Source organism: Vidua macroura, chromosome 9 (genome assembly GCF_024509145.1).
Source record: "Vidua macroura isolate BioBank_ID:100142 chromosome 9, ASM2450914v1, whole genome shotgun sequence".
Lineage (NCBI taxonomy): Eukaryota > Metazoa > Chordata > Aves > Passeriformes > Viduidae > Vidua > Vidua macroura.
This window is the reverse complement of record NC_071579.1, coordinates 22,304,799-22,326,624: the sequence shown is the minus strand read 5'-3', so window position 1 is coordinate 22,326,624 and position 21,826 is coordinate 22,304,799. Positions and strand designations below refer to the sequence as shown.

The 21,826-nt window shown below is 48.8% G+C and overlaps 1 protein-coding gene across 4 annotated transcripts in view; it reads right to left on the bottom strand.

Annotated features, from left to right (window-relative positions):
• Window positions 1-21,826, bottom strand: part of PTPRF (protein tyrosine phosphatase receptor type F) — a 375,120-nt gene that overhangs the window by 49,172 nt on the left and 304,122 nt on the right. For 2 of the 4 annotated variants that reach the window (XM_053984685.1, XM_053984686.1), the window contains exons 9-13: window positions 21,093-21,674; window positions 20,400-20,533; window positions 19,270-19,414; window positions 10,694-10,887; window positions 2,184-2,301 (exon numbers count right to left, since the gene is read on the bottom strand). In XM_053984685.1, coding sequence (XP_053840660.1) covers window positions 2,184-2,301; window positions 10,694-10,887; window positions 19,270-19,414; window positions 20,400-20,533; window positions 21,093-21,674 — 1,173 coding nt within the window. Of the gene's footprint in view, window positions 1-2,183; window positions 2,302-4,531; window positions 4,559-10,693; window positions 10,888-13,748; window positions 14,055-19,269; window positions 19,415-20,399; window positions 20,534-21,092; window positions 21,675-21,826 lie in introns of all 4 variants that reach the window. The other 2 variants (XM_053984683.1, XM_053984684.1) reach the window with 2 other exon arrangements.

Below are 21,826 nucleotides of genomic sequence, written 5' to 3'. Positions count from 1 at the left end.
CTGGGAGGAGGGGAAGGAAGGACCGCTTCCGTGCTGCTCAGTCCGTGAGGATTGAGGAAAGTGGGAAAGTTCAGACAACAGGGTGAAGAGGATGACAGACAATTCACAGGGATAGAGGCAGACTGACCCTAATCCAGTGGCGAGGGAAGCTGGAGCCAGCCAGCTCTCGGTTGCCATTTTCCCAAGTGCTGCCATTTAAACTGGAAATAAATTCAGCCATATCCAGCCCCAAAATTCATCCCCTTTAACAGGAAATGTTTAAGGTACCTCAAAGCATCATATTTATCTCAGAGAAGATCTGAATCCTTTCCTCCCAATCAGTGGTCTTCAGACACTCCAGCCAGTGCACAGCACCAGGCCACGCTGGCCCTGATGCACTGTGCCACAACAGACACCCCGAAGCCCGATTCCAGTGCCCTGGTCTGTCTGGAGGCAGACAAATTTCATCCTGAAACCTTGCAGTTTTACCATCTGCAGAGGCAGCGAGCAGAGCTGGGTGGGCTGTTTGCCATCAGAATATATTTTGGTTTAGCTGAGAAGTAGATTCGTGATGTCAATGTCGATGTGAGAGGTGAACACAAGCGTTCCACAGGATTTCTGCTCATGCTGCACAAGTGAAGGGGTGTTTCCGTCACTGGTTAGGAACTGATGGCTTTAAATTGATGGTTTAATACCTTGATCTCCTTCAGTTAAAAAAAAGATGCGTCTTCACATCAGCTCAGATTTGTAAACAAATCAACTGATAGGGAAGATACTCAGAATCAAAGGCATGGGGCCACAGATATGAAAAAAAGAAAAAAAAAAGAAAAGGGATTGCAGCCAAACTTAGCTAAATATCCTTGCAGTTTTTTGAAATGTACGAGCCCACAGTCGAGCACAAGAGAAAACCGTATTTGCCAGAATGATGCCCGCTTTTTGCCATCAGAGGGCGACACCAACGCTCCCCTTTGAGGTCATGCCTGTAGTCGAGCCTGTACAAAGGCCCTGAGGGCGGTTTTGTAGGTATTTAAGACATACAATTACATTCCCATTGCCAGTGCCATCCTCCTTGCACTTATAATACAATGCCTAACAGCAACTAGTATTAAGGGACACAATATTTTCAAAGCTGATTCCAAATATTAACCTTAAAATGTGCATCATAACATGGGAAGATCCACTGTGGTTTACAGTACAACACTGGGCTATTTAGGAAGCTCTTCCTGTTTATAGGACAGCTGTAGCAATTTGATGAACAGAAAATACATCATGGCAAGGCACCAGGGAGACAGCATTTGAGATTGTGACAGTGGAAACTACCTCTGGAGCTCCCCATATGCAGCGCAGAGGAGATAGCAAGCTGTTCCTTGTTTAAAAGCACCAGGAACAAACACTCTCAGTTTGCACAAGCTGTATTCCCATAATAACAAGTGGTAAATACTGTTCCTGTGGCTGGTGCGAGGAAGCAGCAGGATTATTGGTTTTAGGACAGGCTAGTGAGTGGACAAGACAGTGTCAACTAGTTGGTACCACTGCCAAAGGCAAGCTTGACCACACCTGGAGGGAAGTGCCAGATGACTCCTGGGTGCTCCTGCTCCAGGCGCAGGCACGATCTACTGAGACAGCAGAACCAAACCGCTGGGATCACCAGGACCTAGAACTTGTGTCTGCAGCACTTCTATAGCAGATTTGTTGCATTCCAGATTTTACCATGGCTCTAGCAGCAGCCAGGCTCAGCTATGTAAGCACTATCAATGGCAGAGGGGAGCTGAGAAACCCTTCTTAGGAGCCCGCTGTGCCAGGGGCCCTTCCAGGCAGCACTGCAGTCACCACAGGAAGCAAGAAATGGCACTTGCCTAAAGGAACAAGGTGAGGACAGGCCAGGACTCCAAAGCTGAGGGAGAGCCTGGACTTTCAGGCTTCCTCTTTCCAGGTCTCCGGACTATGTAGATGATCTCAGACCCATGAGTTTCACTGCTCTCTCACCAGCCCTGGTATCGTATCTCCATCTGTTTGCCGCACTTTGCTCAAGCAATCCAGTGGCAAAGTCTGTTAAGCATGGGCTAGAGATCACAAGAGTTTGTACCTCTGCAGCATCTCCACCCCTCTTGCTTCCTCCTGGCCTTGGCCATGCTCCCCACGCACCTCTTGGGAGGTTCTACCACCACCCCTATGAGGCTGTGACACCTGCTCCCCACACTCACCTGCCCCTGTGGTGGTGATGACTTTGGGCTTGCTGCGGGCACCATCTCCTTTGGTGGTGTAGGCAGCAACTGTGACGGAGTAGGTGGTTTCTGGCAGCAGGCCTCCAATGACTGTCTCCTGGGAGCGCATTCACGAGGCAGAGAGGAGGCAAACGAGAAGAGTAAATACTTGTTACTGGAGTGAGCCAAACGAAGGCACCAGGGTCAGTGTCTCCAACAGCAACACACTGACAACACTCCCTGGCTCACACTCATGCATCGTGCTCAAACACACATGTTGCACAGAGCCAGCAAACAAATGCTGCCACTCCACCACTCACCTGCCTCATTTCAACCCCTGCCTTTAACACTTGGCCTGTTCCAGGGACCCACCAGCAACCCATGTCAGCAGCTGTGCTCTCCCACGGCTTCTGCCAAGAGGGAGATCTGATCCAGATATGGACCTGTGTGAAAGCTAAGTAAGAGGACTAAGGAGCTGTGAACCAGAGCAAAAGCCAGTTCACCTGGCTATGAGAATCTCTTGGGGGCTAATTCCAGGGTTTTTAAAGTTGTGTCTTGCAGCAGAGCTGTGGGGAGCACAGAGAGGCAGTGCAGGGGTGGGGGGCCCCGGGCAGGGAGCACCTGCAGCTCTAAGCATTGTGTTCACCCTCCTTGCCAGGCACTGGATTGCAGGGATGGGATAGGTCAGTGCAAGGCCCTGGCAAGACCTGGAGGGAAAACCTCCATCGTGGGAGGTCTGGGAGGGGGCAGATTCACGGGGTGCATCCTTGCATGCTCTGGCTTCCTCTGGGCAGGAGGAGGGCATGGCTCCACACTTCAATTTGAGATCAAAGAGAGGAGCACCGCTCCTCCCTCCTGGCCTCCAGCAGCAATGTGACTGGTGCCAAGGCTGGCTGGCCAGGCCTGTGAACGAGTGAGCTCAGTGAGCTCAGCAGCTCCCAGCAGCTTGGGCAGGTACCCTTGAGCAGCGTTCCTTTGTGGTGCTGTGGGAGTGTCTGGGCCATTAATAACCCACTGGGTTAGGGAGCAAGAGATGAGCAGGCTGGAGAAGGGGCTGGGGAAGCTTTTGGAAAGGAGGCAGAGGCTCCACGTTGGTTATTTACCCCTTCAGACAAGGCGAAGAGCAGAGATGGAGCGGAGTAAGTTTGAGCTGCAGAGAACAGGCAGCATGGGCACTGGCAGAAGCTGCTCCAGGGGTCTGACCCCTGCCCGGGGGATCCTTGCCAGCTTGAGGCATACGAGGGGTGCCTGTGGTTGCTCTCAGAGTGCAGCCACTCTCCCATCACTCACTCGCACAAACACCCACGCTATTAAACCTGCTGATTTCCAGTCAGTGCTGCTGGTTCAGGTTACCTGCCCAGGCTTACTCATCAAAATCACCACGTTACCATTGCAGAACCAGCCAGCCCAGAGAAGTATCAACAAGCACCAACAAGAACCCCGCCAAAATCACCGTGTGAACCAGAGTCCGATCCCAACTCCGCCCCTGCAGCAGATCGTGTGTGCGGGTGAGTGGACACACAGTCCCATCGGTGCCAATGGACCCGCGGGGAAGCACTCTCACAAAACCTGCAGACTCTGAACGTCCCAAGAGAATTCACTCCTCCCAAACCCATGCAAAGAGAAATTCTCACGCAAAAGCATGCCACCGGGAGCAAAGCAAGCAAGCTGGGAGGAGGGGAGAGAGATGAGGGATGGATGAAAGAAGGTCTGATTGCATAATGCAAACACAGTGCTGTCATGACAAAGCCACTCCGAGCAAGAATGCTCCGTATAAAGCAGGAGGAGAAATGCATCGTGCTGGGGAAGCTCACAGTAGGGCACGTAATTGAATTGCTGACTCTAAAAAGGTCATTTTCTAGTTTGTTCCTCCAAATTTATATCTCAGAATTACATGGGGAAAAATTGAATTTAACTGTTTAAATGTGATTGTTTTCTTATTACTATCTGTGTTTCAACCAAAGGTCATGGTTGAGGGTGTAGGTTATTTCTCATGACTACGATCAATGTGGTTTAAAGATTATGTATCTAATTTTACCACATAACTTGGTAGGCCAACTACTGCAGGATAAGCCTCCTGAGTTGATCACTTGAACCTGCCTAAAACTGCACTGCAACAAGCTGGAAATACAGATTATAGGAAATGTCAATTGCTTTTCTGCATTTAGGAGCAATCTAAATGCCAATTTTCTCTGGATTTGCTGCTTGTAGAAGGTTTCACAATGTAACTCTCCAGCCTCATTAAGGGAGTGAAAGGAATGTTTTGACAGTACTGTGTCTACAAAATTCACAAATCGATTTACCAAACCCCTCTCTTCCAACCTGGAATATACACAAGTGGTACTTACATGGTCGACGGAGTCCTCAGCTCTCCACTGACGAGGGAGAAAGGAAGGAGGAGAGAAAAATGGAGACACAGAATTTTAAGGGGCAACGTGTAGGAAAGGGATGACACTGACGACAACAGCAGGAGTTAGCAGAACTGGGTTGGGGGAATTACAACACTTATACACAGAGGATCACTTGACACAGGCTGTGCCAAGGGAAGAAATGGCATAGAGCAATTTTTGACATGCTGCTATAGCCTGCGCAATGAGTCTGAGATCATTCACACAAACAGACAAAGAGCTTCCTTCTCACTTGGGTGGCGAGTCACCCCTTACTTGCGTTTTTCTGCCTTTTCCATGAGCAGAAGCAAGAAGGGATAGGCTGTACCAGCTAGGCTCTGTGGGTGACTGCTGTCTCACAAGTCACTCACAACAGTTCTGTTGCCTAATCTGCAGTTTCTGTTCTAGTGATCCTCCAGTCACCATCTCTTGTTGAGAACCAAAGACTTCAATACACAAAACAGAGACACTCTCTGCAGGGAAGCACCAATACAGCATTTCTAGAGCTTCTTTTTCCTGTATCATTTGCAAAATGCTCTGGGGACTTCAGAAAACCGAAAAGTGCCATCTGTCAACACTGCAAGAGAAGCTGAGATCTCACACAGAGCTTCAGACTAAGTTGCTCCTCTCCAACTGTGGTGTGTGGCTTGGAGAGAGGTTCAAACTTGTGCACGTACTGAGGAAACAGCTTCTCACTCCCAGTTACACAACACCAAATGGCAAACACTCATATGGCAATAGCAGCCCTGCAGGGAAAGCTTCTAGACAAACTAATTCCCACCAAAAGCTCACATGGATTCCTGGCCATGGCAGTTCAATACAGGCTCTGAACTCTTCTGGCTGGATTTGGGGTTGTAGGGCATCAGAGCTGCATTGGGGTGATGAAACAGTAGAGCCTGGCTGCTGCCACGCATGCCCACAGCAGTGTTCTTTGTGGTTGGTGTGCCAAAGGAAGGCTTGCAGAGATCACACAGAACTCTCTCAGCCAAGGTGATGCGCTACAGCTCACATTACTAAATCTGCCTGGGGGAAGCACCGGTCCATGGGTTCAAGCACAGAGATGAAAGTGAAGATAGGTATTATTGCTCCTGATTCACAGTGTGAGACCTAGCAAACCTTGCTTCTGAGCCTGACCTGCCAGCTGTGAAACTGCTCAGATACCAACTTCCTCAGGACTCTGGGAAGCTCAGCTAACACAGTTGAAGTGTTTGGGAACCTGCAAGTGGAACAGAAGCACTAAACGGCATCAAAGATATAAGTTGCCTTTTGAACTCAGGCTATTTGAGGTGGCTTTCGAAGGCTGCAGCCTATCACAGTGGCATAGTACTCACCTCAGCAGTAAAATACATGGCATACTTTCAAAATATTTGCTATTTTATCCTCTAAATTCAGAGAGAAGAAGCTGTTGGAGAAATGTTTCTCTAAGATTTTATTATAGTTCACTTATTAGATGCCATGAGACTACAGTACAATTATTCCCTAAACCATCTTAACAGTAAATTTCAGCAAAGAGGTCAAGTTTCCCCTACATACTTTTTTTAAAGCCAAGACCCTCACTAAATATTATGGTCACTAAAGGATCTCTTTCCACACACACCTTGGTGCCATTTCCACTTTGCACACTTAGCTGAACCCAAGTCATTGATGTTTATGTCCCACCCATGCCAGCCTGCCCACACCATGGTCAACAGCCACACACTTCCCCCTGCTGATCTAAAAGCTGGCAGAAGTCCTGCCATAGGAAGGATCCAAGGCCTGGTACTCACTTCTCCTACAAAAGCATGTCCCTGGTGGGTGGAAGCCATATGGCTGGGAACACCCCAGCCTGCCTCCATGTAGCTACGGGAGCAGAATGTGACACCTCATTGCAAGGAACAACAGAGCAGAGCTGGGCTTGGGAGGCCTCTCACACCATAGCAGGGAATTTATCATGCCCTAGGATTTTAAACTGAGTGTTTAATGTTCAAACTCTGTTTACTCTAATGTTTCAGTGGACTTTAATCTTGCATTAGATCAGAGTGCAAAGAAATGCCTTGAGATCTGTGCTGGAGTAACAGCTGTGAAAAGCCAGGCCTGCATAAATACCTTGGTAGAAATTCAGTTTCATTACGAAAATTTAATCTACAGATCAAAACATTTCCTTCCTTAAACTAGCTCAATTGCTTCTTAACTGTTTAAGGTTGGTCAGTAAGACAAATTGATCTGAAAAGCCCAGGAGCAGTCATAAAAAGTACTGAGAGAGGGCTGTGTGCATGAGGCAGGATGGCTCTGGGAAGTGCTAAAGCTAACAGTGTGTATTTATGGCAGCTGCAATGCTTTAATGTTTCATTTTACACTTCAACACAGCATAGTCATGTCTCACCAGGGAATGGCTGTTTTCCCTGACCAAGGCTTTTGCAAAAGACAGATTCAAGCCCTCAACAGTCCCAGCTATGGGAAGCCAATATTGGTTTTCCTGCAGATCTTTCTTCTCTCTTCTTCAGTAACTGTGATGCAGCAGTGGAACTCCAGACATAAACTCAAGTTACTCGGTCAATGAGATGCAGAGGGGTCTGAGGGTACCAGAACTTCATCTTGGTCCTTCACTGAAGTGCCTCTTGGATGATGCCTTACAGTTTTGTTCCACTTAGGAAGCAGAGAACATCCCACCTCCGTGCCAGACTCCCACCTAGACAAGTACACATGTATGAGATGTTCCAAGTACATTCAGAGAAAGATCCTTGACTATCATGCAACGAAAGAGTGAGGTTGTAAATTCCTGTGTTGTGCCTGGGGTAGGTACTGCTCAGGGAGAATTGAAGTCTCTGCTTTCTCCTTTGATCTCAAGCCAACAGCTTGAAGTAATTGCCATTTCTTCTTCCTGCTCTTCTGGAGCAAGCTGGTGGGATGTGCACTTAGTTTGCATGCTAGTTGGTGAAGTGCCGCCTGCAGAGACCACACCACCCTCCTGTGAGCCTGCAGCCCTTCTTGTGGGCAGCACATACCTTTCCTGTGCCAGGGCTCTGTTTGCACAGCAGGAGGAGAAGGTGGCAGGAAACTCTTCTCCACAAAGCCTGACCTCTGTGTAGCCAGCTGTCCCCAGCCAGCCATGCAAAGTTGTTTGGGCAGGCTGGATCTGCAGGGATGGTGGAGTTAAAGCCCACAGCCCCTCCTAACATGCAGCAGCTGCCCAGAGATTGGAGACCAAGGAAATGAGGTGGGCCCCCTGTCTGCCCCTAGCAAGCTTAATGATTGTCCCCTGGCCCTGCTATCCCTTGCTCCCTTGAGCTGGCGAGGACTTGAAGTAGTGGTGGAGTGCAGCTCTTGCACTGGGCTCCTTTCAAAATCCCTCTCTTGGTGCTTTATGCAAGATCCAGGGCACAGAGATGAATCTTCTGCCATTGCCCACCACGGGACCCAGCTGAGCCGTGACAGGCATGGCCTGGGCAAGAGGTGCTGCAAGTACCTGATCCAGCCCTGCAGCTGCACAATCCTGGGAGCTCCTCCACAGGGTAGGGTCACATTTTCTTGTCCATCAGGCTGTCAGTAGGAGGTGAGAGCTCAGACTGGAAGGCACACAGAATTCTGACAGAGGTAATCAGTTACAGGCGCAGCCACGGAGGGGAGGGAGAGGCCTCAGCTCCATCACAGGACCTTCTTAACAACTGATTACTCTGCCGAGGCAGGAGGCTGTAAAATAAAATGTGATCTCTCCAGGGCCCCCACGTCTCTGCTGATGTTTCAGTCCTTTCTGCTCAAACGGTTTTGAAAGCTCAGAATCCATATTATCTGCATAGCTAACATCTCCGTTCCCTTGCCTTTTTCCTTTCATCTTCGTTTACTCTCGTTCCATTTCTCATCTTCAATAAGGAAAAATCATGAGTCAGCTTTAGTATCAGTGTCTTCACACTGTCTGCAGGAAGCAGATTATGTGGTACATACCTACTCAAATCAGCAGACAGCCTGGCTAGGCAGGAGGAGGGGCTCTGCCTACCTGTCCAGAGATTTTCTTCTCTGACCCCAAGATTTTCAATGCATTTAATTCTCTCCCTGTGCACTGGTATAAATGTTTGTGAGTGTTTATGAGTACTGAACTGTGGCCATCTTCATCCTATGAAGGGGCAGGTTTTCCAGTGTATCTTTTTGTTTTCTTTCATAGAAAATGACTCTTCCAGGACTACTTGTTAAATTTTCATCTGGCTGCTTGCAAAGACACGCACTGCTGTACTGAAAGATGGCAGCTCTTACAGGGTTCTTCAGCATCTGGAGCAGATGTATTTCATCACAAGCACAGGTCATGCCTGGCTTCTCACTCTTTTGGGAAATAGAGATCTCTTCTGCCAAGTCAGTGAAACCTCTTCCCTGCAGGGTCGTCATTAGTTTACCCAAAGAGTGACATGACTCTTTCAGAGTAGTTGCTTCTCTGCAACTACCATTTTCACTTCCAAAAATTACAGTGGATGAGTTCACCACCATACGCAGCAGGAAAAAATATCACAGAAATCAAGAACTTTCCCATATAAATTAACCAAATATGGAAGACTGACAAATGGCCTGAGAGGCCAGGAAACTTCTAGGAACTTGCCTCCTGGATGCACACATTGAAACTAAAGCAAAATCCAGCACTCCTTCAAAAGTTTCTGGCTCTGGCATCCTCATTCTGCACATCAGCATGGGATTTCTCTCTCTGAAATGTATGAGTAAGGAGTGAAAGCAGAACTGGCTGGGCAAGCATAAAATATTTGAAAACACCAAGAAGAAAAACATTGCCAACTTCGCCCACCTACACTTGGGACCAACCCATTAACTCCAAACTCCAGCTGAACAACACAGCTTCAATTGTTCTAACAACACAGAAAATTATATCCTCCTGGCATAAGTAAAGGGCAGTAAGCAGCTTCTCGAACTATTAAAACAAAGCAACATCTGAAGCATAAACAGAGACATGCCCCAGACAACACTGCAAAGGACTCTCAAAGTCTCTTTAAAGTTTTCCCCTTCCACATTATTACTGAGCTTTATCCTTTGGAACATGAGTGGGGAGTAAAGCTGCCTCTGTGCACTGCACTCCCCACTGACAAACGCATAAATGATTCACAGCTGCATTCAGGAGACAGATCAATTAATCGTTGCAGCTCTCCAGTATTTATACTGGGCATCATTCAAGCAAGCCAGCTCTGAATCGATTCCTTGCTGCTTCCAACAGCAGCAGATCCTGTTCTTCATTTATACGATTATCTTAGTTGAGAACAGCGTGGGTCATCCAGGATGAAGGACCCCTGTTCCAAAGAAGAGTTGTATTTCATCGCACACGGGGCACCAAAAACTTCCCTGGACCTTGGGAAAGAGGCAACTACGCATTCCTGGGCTGTGCAGAGTGCACAGCTGTGCCTGGAGCAGTGCGAGGGAAGGGGGCTGCAGCTCACAGCCAGTGAGGTATCCACGAGATGGGCCAAATATGAACAGATTGTTGTGTGAGGATTGCAGAGGACAAAGTCATTTACAGGGGATGTGGGCCTCTACCTCGTTTTTCTTCTTCCTCCCCAGCCTTTCCTAGACTAAGTTGGCTTCACCTACAGCTTTGTTTCAAGAAGCAATGCAATACCAAGTCCCTGCCCTGCAAAAGCAGGGGGGAGGGAAGGCTTTGCTGAGCCAGAAGTGCTGTTCTGCCTGGCATGCTGTGCCCACACAGAGGTGCAGAGCCACCCCTGTGTCCCACAAGCAGGCAGCACCTGGCGGATGGTATCGAGAAAGACATTTTGCCCTGAACACAATCAGCATCACAAAAGAAACAGACTCAAGGCTTATTTAAAACTTACTGACCATTTATAAATGGCAAAGCACAGTTTGCTCCAGCTAGAGTCTGCACAGGATGTGGCAGGCAGAGAGGTACATATCAGAGCAGGGGTAAGAGAGGAACATCATCCAAAACATCATCTTTTCTACGGTAATCCTTTCCTGATTAAACTTTTTACCCATGTTTAAGCCACAGTTTAAAGATAAACTGCTTGCCTTGCTCAGGCAGGCTGAGTCCCACGCTCTGGAGCTGCAACACAGGGCCAAGAAATACTTGGATCCAGCCAGCCTGCCCTCTGCAGAGAGAGAAGGTGCCATGCCCACCATCTGGTGGTCCCCACACTGTACCTGTGCTTCTGACAGCATGACGTCCTTGATCACTGGCTGCCCTCGGGGCTCGTTGTTTTCCAGCTTAACGTAAGTAACCTGATACCCGCGGATCTGCCCATGCTGCTTGTTGGAGATGGGCAGCTTCCAGCTCACCCGGATGGCAGTCGAATTCACAGACTCCACCTCCACCTTTCTCGGTGGGGCACTGGGCACTGCAACACACACGGGAGAACAGTTAGCAGGTAACACACAACCGCTGTCCACTACCTCTCACTCCTTTGCTACCTTCCCCCCACCTCATTGCCAGGACGGCCCCACTGGTACAAGCTTCCTGTACCTGCCCAGGACATCACACTGCAGTCTTTCGGCGTGACCACATCCCTGATCCCTTCCCTTTTGCTACTCTCAGTAGGAAAGAGCGTAACTGTAATATGCAGGAGCACCCCTAATGAAAGTAATTGTGCAGAATCAGACCCAAGGTCTGTCTATCCCTCTCATCTCCAGCAGCAGGGGATCAAGGAAGAACACAACAATGCAGCAGAATATAAAGAATACGGTGACCCTCTGCAGCTCAGGATGCCCTGGGGCACAGGCAGTAGTTTTAAAACCTTCTTTTCATCTTGCCTGGCACACCACCTCCTCTCAGACCCATCTAAGCTAAGCCCAACAGCCCCAGGTAGCATGACTGGGTGCTGAGTTTCTTTTGCAGGGAGCCCTGGTACCTGCCACCAGCCAGAGCACACACATGCTCTTCCCCTGTGACAGTGAGAGGTTAATGAGGGGGAAAAGCACCATCCTAAAACAATAACCCAGAGCTCAGAGACAGCAGTCACTGAACTCAGTCAGATAAAGGGGCCTGTGGGAATTGTGACAGCTCTGGGGACTGTATTTCATGCACGGCTAGCTGAATGCTTTTTGATAATAAAATGAAAAATTACACTGCCCAGAAAATATCAATTTTCTTGCAAGGTGAGGCCCGTTTAAAAATGTATTTATACCCTATTTACCATTTGGAAAAATTACCTCCTTATTATATTTCACTCTTGCATTGACTGTGACAAAAATGTCAATTCTAAAAAATTAGCTTCTCAGTTGCTCCTGGAAAGCTCCTTCTGGCTGAAGCAGCTGGGAGTAGAGGTGTGCACTCTCTGTGGAGGATACTGATGCTACCCAAGTGCCCGGTACCAAGTGAAGGACCTGGGCTCCATCCTATCACCTCATCTGCAGGACCCTTTTCACCTTCCACTGCCCTGGGAAAATCTGGAGGTTTGGAATGCCCCAATTCTCAACACAGCAGAAATCAGTATTGGATAATTAGGGATGGATACCTGACAAGCAGATGTAATGACTACTGCTATTTCAACCAACTAAATGGGAAGAAACAGCTACCCAGCAGGTAAGCACAGTTTTTAAGCTGCAGGGCAATTCATTATTTTTCCCCAGATGTCCTTCGTAATTGTAGATAATTTAATAAAATACAGAAAGGAGGAACAGAACATTTTAGCACCAAGAGGCCAACTCAAGGTGTGGGAATGGTGGGGGCTGTGCTTGAACAGTTACCCCCTTCTGCCTGGAGCAGCCTATGCTGTAATCCACAATTCACAATTCACTTAGTGCAGTGACCTTGCACAAGTCACAGGGCTCTCCTGTCCTGGCAAGACACCTGCCCACACACACAGATGGGAGTCCAAGTGGAAAACAAGATCCTCCCTGAAAACCAAACAGAAGCTGTGTGTCAAGCTCTGCTGGCATGAGAAGGTGGGAGGCCTCGGCAGGACATGATATGGGGATGCTGCAGGGACACAAAAAGATGTGAATATGAGCAGACCACAGTGTTTTGAGGAGCTCTGTCCTGTCCCACTATGGGAAGTATGTGCTGTGTCTGAGATCTAAACAGGGAAAGTTCAATTTGTTTTCAGACCACAGTTTAGCATTTCTCATTGCTTCATCATGGGTATCTACTGAGCATCAGCATGTCAGAGGAATATGAAATCATTCCTGACAGCTAAGCTGGAATGTCCAACCACGGTGCCCAAAAACTAACTGAGAGAGCTTGTTGTGACATTTCTGGGGTAACAGCTTCCCCTGGGCTACAATTCTGCTGAATGAGAACTGAAGCAAACAATACAGGCAGCAGGACACACACAGATGTGTTTGCCAGCCCAGGAATACAGTCAGCAAGCATTCTCAGACACCACTTTCAGAGCCATGGAGACATGGGGGACAGTGGCAGCCCATTTAGGGAAACTGTAACATGTCTGGTTTCAATTTCCTACACCGATTGGGTAATGCAGAGATCATGCTTTCTTTGCCTGGATGCTCCATCTCTCTTCTCCCATTAAATCTGCAGCTTTCTTGGGTCAGCATGAAGCCACAGGAGCTCCTACTGTCAACCCTGAGCTCTGGCACTTTCAAAGGAAATGGCTTAAATCATGATGACATAACTGACAGTCCTGCTAATACAAAGCAATTTCTCTTTAAAGCTGTCGTATCCAGTAAAGTGCTCTGTATGTGTGGTGTTCTGACTCTTGAGTGGAAGAGAAGCTTTATATAAGCTGTGGCTTGCCTGGAAGCTGGAGCAGGAAGCAGCTTTCCTGCAGTATCTACAACTTTCAAATGGATTGGTTTCCCCCTCTTTAGTTAGCTGGATTTCAGGTCAACAAGTAAACTTTAAGTCCTGATTTCACAAGAGAAGCCTTTGGCTGGGAGAGCTCATTCTGCCTTCAATAAAACCAAATCCTTCACCACCCACTATAAAACCACAATGGAAAGCAGAGCAATGCCTCCCTGCATGCATAGGAAGCACTGCTGACACAAACAGGACCCTGAAGGACCACGATGAGATATCTGACACAACCTGGAGGAAAAACAAGGGCCAGCAAAGCAATTCCCCAACCCCACTCCAGGAACTGTTGAGATCTGCTCCCTGGAGCATTGCTCCTGACAGCCTCAGGTCCTGCTTGAAAGGTCAATGTCCCTGCTCCCTTCCCCCCAGCCCCCTTTCAGCAACTCAGTTGTGAGAGTCCCTGTTAACCCATGGCAGTAGCTGAAGGAGCTGTCCAGTAGCACCTACCATCCTCGTCAGTGCGCACGTGCACGGGGATGCTCTCCGGTCCTGGCCCCACATCGGTGTGAGCCCTTACCCACACCTTGTATTCTGTCCATTTCTCCAGGTCCTTGATCTCCCAGCTGGAATGCTCTCGTCCAATGCCATCCACCACATGCTTGGTGTTGTCATCTCCTTCCACTGCCTGGTAGGCAATGGAGTACTGGGTGATGACCCCATTGCGGCTCTGGGCGGGCGGTGGCACCCAACTTACCCGGATGGTGGTGGAGCTGGTGCTTACACACTCGACTTCTTGGGGTGGGGCGGAGGGGGCTGGGGATAAATAAATGAAGTGGGGAGATGAAGGGAAATGAATGGAAGGATAAACCAAAATGCACAGGGAACTTTTACCCAGCCAACGGAGCACTAAACATACATGTGAACAACTACCTGCCATCCTCACAGATCATCAAAGATGGCACTAGGGGGGCAATTTATATTTGAAGGCCAGATGAACAGAGTGGAGATGGAAGTACTGTTCTGCATCAGAGAACACCTCTTCCCAAAGCAGTTCTGGACACTCGCTTTACCAAACACAACAAATGGCAGTAAGGGAAGTGGGGCATGTGGAGGGTGCGAGAGAGAGACTGGTAGGGAGAAGAAAGATGCTTTCAGTGAAGATCTGAAGCAGATGGAAACCAGAAGAGGTAGGAAGCTGCAGAAGGCAAGAGTGGCAGAAGGGAAGCTCACACACCAGACTGTAAGAAGGCTTGTGAAAACTCACTCCTAGACAAGAGGAGGAAACAAAAGTGGAAAAGGTGACTGAGGTTGGAGGTAGTTTGTCCTTGGTAGGGTTTAAAATCATGACCATCAGCTGTATGCTGCATCCTAACCAGGTTGAGCCAGGCACCATGTGGGAACAGGAGATAATGTGGTTGTGCTGCTTTGCACATGTCCCTGGAATCTGGGACTGATTGCTTCATGCCTGCCACACTGGTTACCTGCCTCAGTAACTTCCTGGCCCGTGGATTTGTACAGTAGAAAGTAAGCAGGTCTTGCCCCCTCCCAGGCAAAAGCACCTGCAGTTTACATTAACTTCTAAGCTCTGGCAATTTTATCTATCCACAGGAGGAGGAATGGGATCCAATCAACAGTTGCCTCTCATTGGGATCATTGGAAGAGAAGTCTCTTCACACAGCACATTAGGGAAGAGCAGTAAAACAAATCTGGGTGGGGGAAGAGAGATTGGAAAAGGAGAGATGATTTGGACAGAGCAAAGCATCTTTAGGACATCTGCCTGGTTCATTCCCTTCTCCAGCCTTGCAGAACTGCTGTCTGGTTGCACCAGGGCTCTGGCAGCATGGGAGAGCACCAGCTCTCACGGCAGCATCAGCCCCCAGTCATTTAGCCTCACTGCCCTGGGATGCTGCAGACAGCATGCTTGGACAGAAGGTAAGAGTGGAAGTCTGGAGAAGGAAAGGAGCCCACATAGTCAGGGAAGGAACAAGGGAGATGGCTCCATCCATGGGTGCTCATCTAGAAGGAAACAGTCCTAACCAGAGGGGACAGGGCATCATCACAAAAAAAAACCCCAAAAAACCAAAAAAACCCAAAAAAAAAACCCTAAAAAAAAACCCCAAAAAACCCCCAAAAAAAACGCTGTGCCATGGCAGGTGAAAGCCAGCTTCCATTCTTCACTGCATCCAGAAACATAGAAATGCCTGAAAAAAGACTGCTGCTCTTCCCCATGCTTCAGTCCTTGCAGCCACAAGTGCAGCAGAGCCAGCCTTGCAAGGGCACAGGAACAACCCTGTCTGCTCACAGGTGAACACAACCTACATCACTCCACACGGCAGCAAGGACCTCAGGTAATTCAAGCACTCATCAATGGTGCCTTAGCTTTGCTGGGCACAGGTTGGCAGTGGCAGAAGATCTGGAAAAGCAGAGGGCAGTAGGACCTCCAGTGCCACTGGTGACCTCTGCTTGCTGGGAAAAAGGCCCACTTGCTTGCAGAAACAGTTGCAGAGTGCATGTAACTTTTAATGCCCACTCCTGTGCTCAGAGAGCAGGGAACATTCCTGATGCTTGGGCTCAGATGCCTGGAGATGAAAGATGGAGGAGAGTAAATAGTGATGGAGCTGCAAGAGATGATGCCTGAACAGTCAGGCTGCTGCTATGGGAGCTACACTGGAGGAAAGAGAAGTCAAAGCAATGCGTGGAAGCAAACAGTTGCCTATGTGAGGGAGGCAGCACAGGATCAGCCTGCCATCTGGTATAGTGAAAAGGGAGCAGGGGTAAAAAGTGAATCCTCACACTTTTTTGGTTAATCAGCAGAGAAGTGGCAGGGAAGAGAGTAGGAAGATATAGCACCAAAGCAACACCTACAATGGAGGGCATAATGTAGACAAAGTTCCTAGTGGCATCCTTCAGACAGGACAGGTGAGACACAAGGGGCTTGGCAAACCTTTCCTTTGCCACTGTCTGCCCTTCACAGAAGAGACATGCTTTGACATGTCTCCAAAGCTTCCCTCCACAGAACCTCCACAGCTTCCCTTGGCATGCAGCAGTGAGCTCATTCTCCAAAGGTAGCTTTGGATGGCAGTGTGGGCAAGTCAAAAGTTGGCTGTTGACTGGGTAAGAGTCACACATATGATGTGCAAGTCAAAAGCTCAAATAAACAATTAAAGCAAAATAAAACTTGGTAACATGAGCAGGATCAACTTAAAATACACAAGGAGTTGAAGTGTCCCTCCTGGGGCCAGCGAAGAGCAGACTGGGTGGCCAGCATGCACCCACACATGCAGATGTACCCACACATGCACACTGTGCAAACCTCTGCTGCCTCCAGGCTACTCACGACAGCCTCCCACGATGGCCCACAGCAACTCTGTGCACCATCCAACCCACCTGTTCCTTAGGCTAGGGAAAAGGCAGACTTAGGACCCACCTTGGTATTTCAAGGGAGAACAGCATTTTAATGCCAAGGCCTAATGGGCAGAGAGCTGATGCTTCTCTCTTGCATCATTCCGCTTGCCTGAGGCACTGCAGACTCCCGGAAAACTCCCCCGTGCTCTTCAGGCCCTCAAAGCAGCACTGTAGTTTTGTATTTTTGCAGGGTGCTCAGCAACTAAGTGAGCAGCTTAGCAGGAAAGACAGCCTAGAAAGCAGCTGCCTGCTCAGGAGATGAGGTCTCAACTGTGCTGCTGAAGAGTTCAAAAGGGCACTGCCTCCCTCTGGCCTTTCCACACAAGCATGCCCACTACTCCTCAGCAGGAGTGCCACAAGAAAAGCAAGCATCCTCCTCCAGCCCATTAGTGAATCATTAGTGATCATGGGCCTCCTACCTTCCCCATGACTGGTTTGTCAGGGACAGGAATAGAGACTGAAGAGAGGCTTTTTGGAAAGCAGGAATCTGACTGCTCCTGCAGTTTGTGTCCACCTGAACATGCCAAGGTCCATGATCCAACAGCCTTTCTCAGGGTAACCAGATGGAAAAGTGCAAGAAGGAGACCAATTTGAAGCTGGGACCTGTAGTGTTCCTAGATTAGTAAGTTCTAAGGCCAAATGGGACCAATCCAACCATCTAATACAATGTGTTGCTAAGTAAAGACCAAAGGATTTCTGCCTGGAAGTTGTGCACTGTGCACACAACTTCTGCCGAGGTAAAGCACACCTTTCTAAAAGACCTACTTGATTTTGAGTCCCCAAGTACTCAAGGCTTCACACTCCATTGGGACTGTTCAAACAGTGGTTTGTCACCCTCACTGAGTAACTCAGCAGTAACTGCCAATGGCTTCTGTCATAGAATAGAGTGCCATCAGAAATCTTTTCAAGTAGGAGCCTGTAAACCAAGACCCAGGTCACTTCTTGGATCAGTCTAAGGATTCTTAGGTCCTTCAGTGTGAGGAGAGCTTCACTGGTCAAACCAAGGTACTCCTGTGGCTAAATGCCAAATCTCTTCCAGCCTATGCGCATTTCTTTGACTGAACAAATGCCAGAACCAATCAGCTACTGCACCACTGGCCAGTGAAGTGACAACCTTAAAACCAGACTGGTGTGAGATGCCTTGTGAGCAGACAATATGTAGAGTAGGTCATGATAAGATGTCTGCCTTGATGAGTCCATGAAGCAAATGTTTCTCTTACTTGGACTGTTGTGAGTCTTTGAAGGACTCATTTATGCATGGAGCTGTCTCTGATTAAGTGTGTTCAAGGATAAGAGCATCCACTGATGGAATTAATTTACATGGCAGGAGAATTACTTCCACCTTTGCTATCAATACAAAAGCTATCTGAAACAGGTATACATATAAAGCCCCATATCCAGAATTTGTTCCCAATGTTCAAATATTTATAACTGCATGATCTGAACCTTTCTCCATTTTCATACCTGTCTTTTGTGCAGCTCTAAGACATCATTAGCTCAATTAACGAGGTGGAGGAATGCATGGGACTGGTATGTTAATGAAGCTGAGTTTTCCTCAAAGAGAAGGTCATTCTATAAGTGAGCAGAGCTGCTCTTCCCTGCCAGAGCTCCCTTTCTAATGGCCATCTCACACTCCTGGTTGCTGTGCATGCTGCCACCCTCCCTGCAGGGAAGGCTGGCTTGCCTGTGCCAACTGCTCACTCCACATAGCGAGTAAATCCCAGACAGACGGTGCTAACAGAAATGTCTTTTTTCCCCCCTTTTAATGCCCTTTGCATAATGGCAAGCCCAAAAATCGTTAGTGAAAACGAGCTTATCGTAGGGCCCTTTGATAGCCCTAATCTGCTTATGTGCAGCACTTTGAGCTGCCAATCAGAGCAATGCAAACTCCTGCTCTGTGATCACACAGGGCAGAGCCAGGATGAAAGTGATATTGCCTGGGTCACCTCATTATTGAGCCTCTCTATTAACTCAACTGCAGCTCGTTCTGGTTTCCCCTAGCACTGCAGTCCCAGAAGCAGCAGCCTCACTTGCTCACACAACCCTGGCAAATAAGTCACTTTTCCAAAATCACTTTTCCAGCTGCCTGACAGCCACAGACACAACTGGTCTCACAGGATACCTCACCTTGCAATCAACTGTATGGACCAGGGATGGACTCCTGTGTAAGCAAGGCGGCTGGAATGGGGAGTGAAGGGATGAAAATCCAATGGTTTGGACACAGTCACATTTAGAGCCAAATACCCATATGCTGTCTGTCCAGACAGCTTGTCTGCATGGGAGTAAATTCATAGAGATGCACAAACCCACTCAAATCAATCTCTCCAAAGCAGTTTCCCAGCCTGTTTTACTCCTCCATCAGTTTTTATGAATCTACCTTTAGGGAAAGACAGTATGATCAAAAGGACACCAAGAAACAACTTACCCCTTGGGTGCACCCACTCTGCCAAAGAGCCCTGATCCAAACCCCAGATGACTTTCCCCATTACTCCCTTTAGCAAACTGCATGCCAGCATCTCTGCAAACCCACAAGGGCAGAGGCACTGGGCTTCTCTGTGCCCAGGAGATGGAAAATGGACTGCTTTTGCTTTGTCTTCAGCAGTGTTGAGTGTCAGGCACTTACTGGATTGGGCAGTTCTGGCTTCGACTGTGGGGGTGTAAACTCCTACCCCCAGCTCTGATCGGGCACCCAGACGGAACTTATACAATGTGTCTGGTTTGAGACCTTCCACGGCATATGAGGAGGTTGGGTCAAACTCCACCTTTTGCTGCCAAAAAAAAAAAAAAAGGAAACAGATCATTTGGTGTAGTTGGAGGATCCAGAAAAGCTGGTGTGCAGCCATTCCGTGCCCACAGAAAGTCACAGCCATGCTGCCAAACCTACCTTCAGTCCTGCAGGACTCCAAAACATGGAGCTTCCTGGGTGACACACCAGGACTCTGCAGGGAAGCAGACCTCTGCCACAGCTAGGCTACACTGTCTGGTGTCCAGACTGCACCCACTGGCCTGAGAGCTCTGTGGGTCCAGCTGGGTCCAGCTATACAAGTTCAGACAAGGGGCAGAGGACACAGAAGTTTGTTTTCTCCCAAGAGACAGTATTGTCTGTGAAATAGAGTAAAGCTCTTGTCCTATAGCAGTCGTGATCTCTAATGCACTTAAACACTGCTAGAAAAGTGCTTGTTTTGTTGACACTTCACCTGAAAGGCACTTATTTTTGGCAGCTCTCATGACACTATAATAAGAGGTGAGGGAGAGGACCATGGGACACTCTGATGGTGTCATGGCACAATTCTTGCTATGCTGTCTTGAAGCCAGCACTACCTTTGATATATCTTGAACTAGACTTCCTTTAGGGACCAGCAGTATATGTGGGAGGGCTCTCTCTAGGCCACCTGCAATCTGCTTTTTACATCTAACCAGTCCTGGGGCCAGAGACACATGTTGGAGGCCATTGCAGACTTGCCCAGAAGTGCGACTGTTTACAGGCACCAGCAGTAAGCATGCCTCAGGGATGCTGTCACAGCATTCTGAGCCTTTCCAGTCCCAAACCAGTCACTGGCTACTTTGCTTGCATGAACAAGTACTGCTGAAGTCACTTACACAGAAACCAGAATGCCATGTTCCTATTGCACACCACTGAGGCAGAAGAAACACAAAGAAACAGTTCTGTTACCACCTGGCTCAAGCGCACACCCTTCCCAAGCAGATAAACTGCCATGTCCAGCCCCAAGAGCTGCCAGGCAGGATCCTCACCTGAGTGCCATCCTCCCCTTCCCAGTACAGCAGCTCATATTTAGTAATGCGTTCCTGAGAGGCAGGCAGCCATGTCAACAGGATGCGGGTATCAGACTCTGCTTCTGCCTGGAAGTCAGCTGGCTGGGCAGGAACTGGGGAACAAACACATGGTTAGTGCCAGAAGAGGTGAGAAGAGTTGCATGACTTAGCAAAGTCAGCATTTGACTTTGTGAGGATCCTCTTTCATTTCTGCCTGAACATTCCTTCTCCCTGTACTGCGCTCTTAGAACATCTCAGGCCACAAGCAAGCACCTCTGTCACTCAGGTGGGTGACTGTGGGGATCATGCTCACTTCCAGACCCTGACTGCATCCCAGATCCTTCCTTCCACATGTGTACCCAGACCCCAGAATGGTCCAGCAGTCACACAGGTGCCGACATCCATGTCCAAGACTTTGTGTCAGATTTTTGGCCACTGTATCTCAGACAAAATTGTGGGCCGTTACTTGTACAGAGATTGATACCAACTCCCCAGGACAATCTGACCGCATAAATCCAATGGCTGTGGGGTGGGAATGCTCCCCCACCCTCTCTGACATGCAATCATTTGAGCACCAGTGCAGTTGTGATGCCTGGTATGGGTCAGACACTCAGCTGAGCCGCACAGCGCTGGGATGGCCACGCAGCCATGCTGTCTCTACTCCATACGTACCCCCTTGCTGTGTTTTGACCTGGATGATGTCCGAGGGGGGCCCGTCGCCCACCGAAGTGAAGGCCAGGACGCGGATGCTGTAGGTGGTGCCGGTGATGAGGCTGCCCACGGTGGTGAGGTGGCTGTCGTCGGTGTTGTGCTTCTGCCACATGCTCAAAGGCAGGTGTGGGTCGGTGGTGTAGTACACGCGGTACCCTCGGATCTGCCCATTGGGCTCCTCCGGCTGCTCCCACTGCACCAGCATGGTGCTGGCACTCAGCATCCGTGCCTGGACTTTGAGGGGGGGACTTGAAGGAGCTTGCTCTCCTGTCCGGGCCTCGACCAGTTCACTGGGGGGACCCCTGCCAATGTTGTTGACTGCGATGACCCGGAACTCGTACTCTGAGAAGGGGCTGAGCCCACCTATGCTGTAGCGGGTTGTTGCCACACCATCCACCTCCTGGAATTGGCCCTCCAGGGATTTGGGCTTGTACTGGATGACGTAATATGAAATGGGGTCAGAGTTGCCTGAATCCCAGGTGAGGGTCACGCTGGTAGCTGTTGTTTCAGTCACTAATGGCTCTGTTGGAGGTTTTGGCAGTGCTGCAATTGGAAGGCAGAGAGGTGTGATTTAAATAATTCAGTCAGCTCAAACCTTGCAATGTGCAAAGGGATAAAAATGGAGCTGCCACCTCCCATTAACATTCTTCTTTAAAAGGCAGAAATCATTTCATACTCTATAACATGCATTTTTA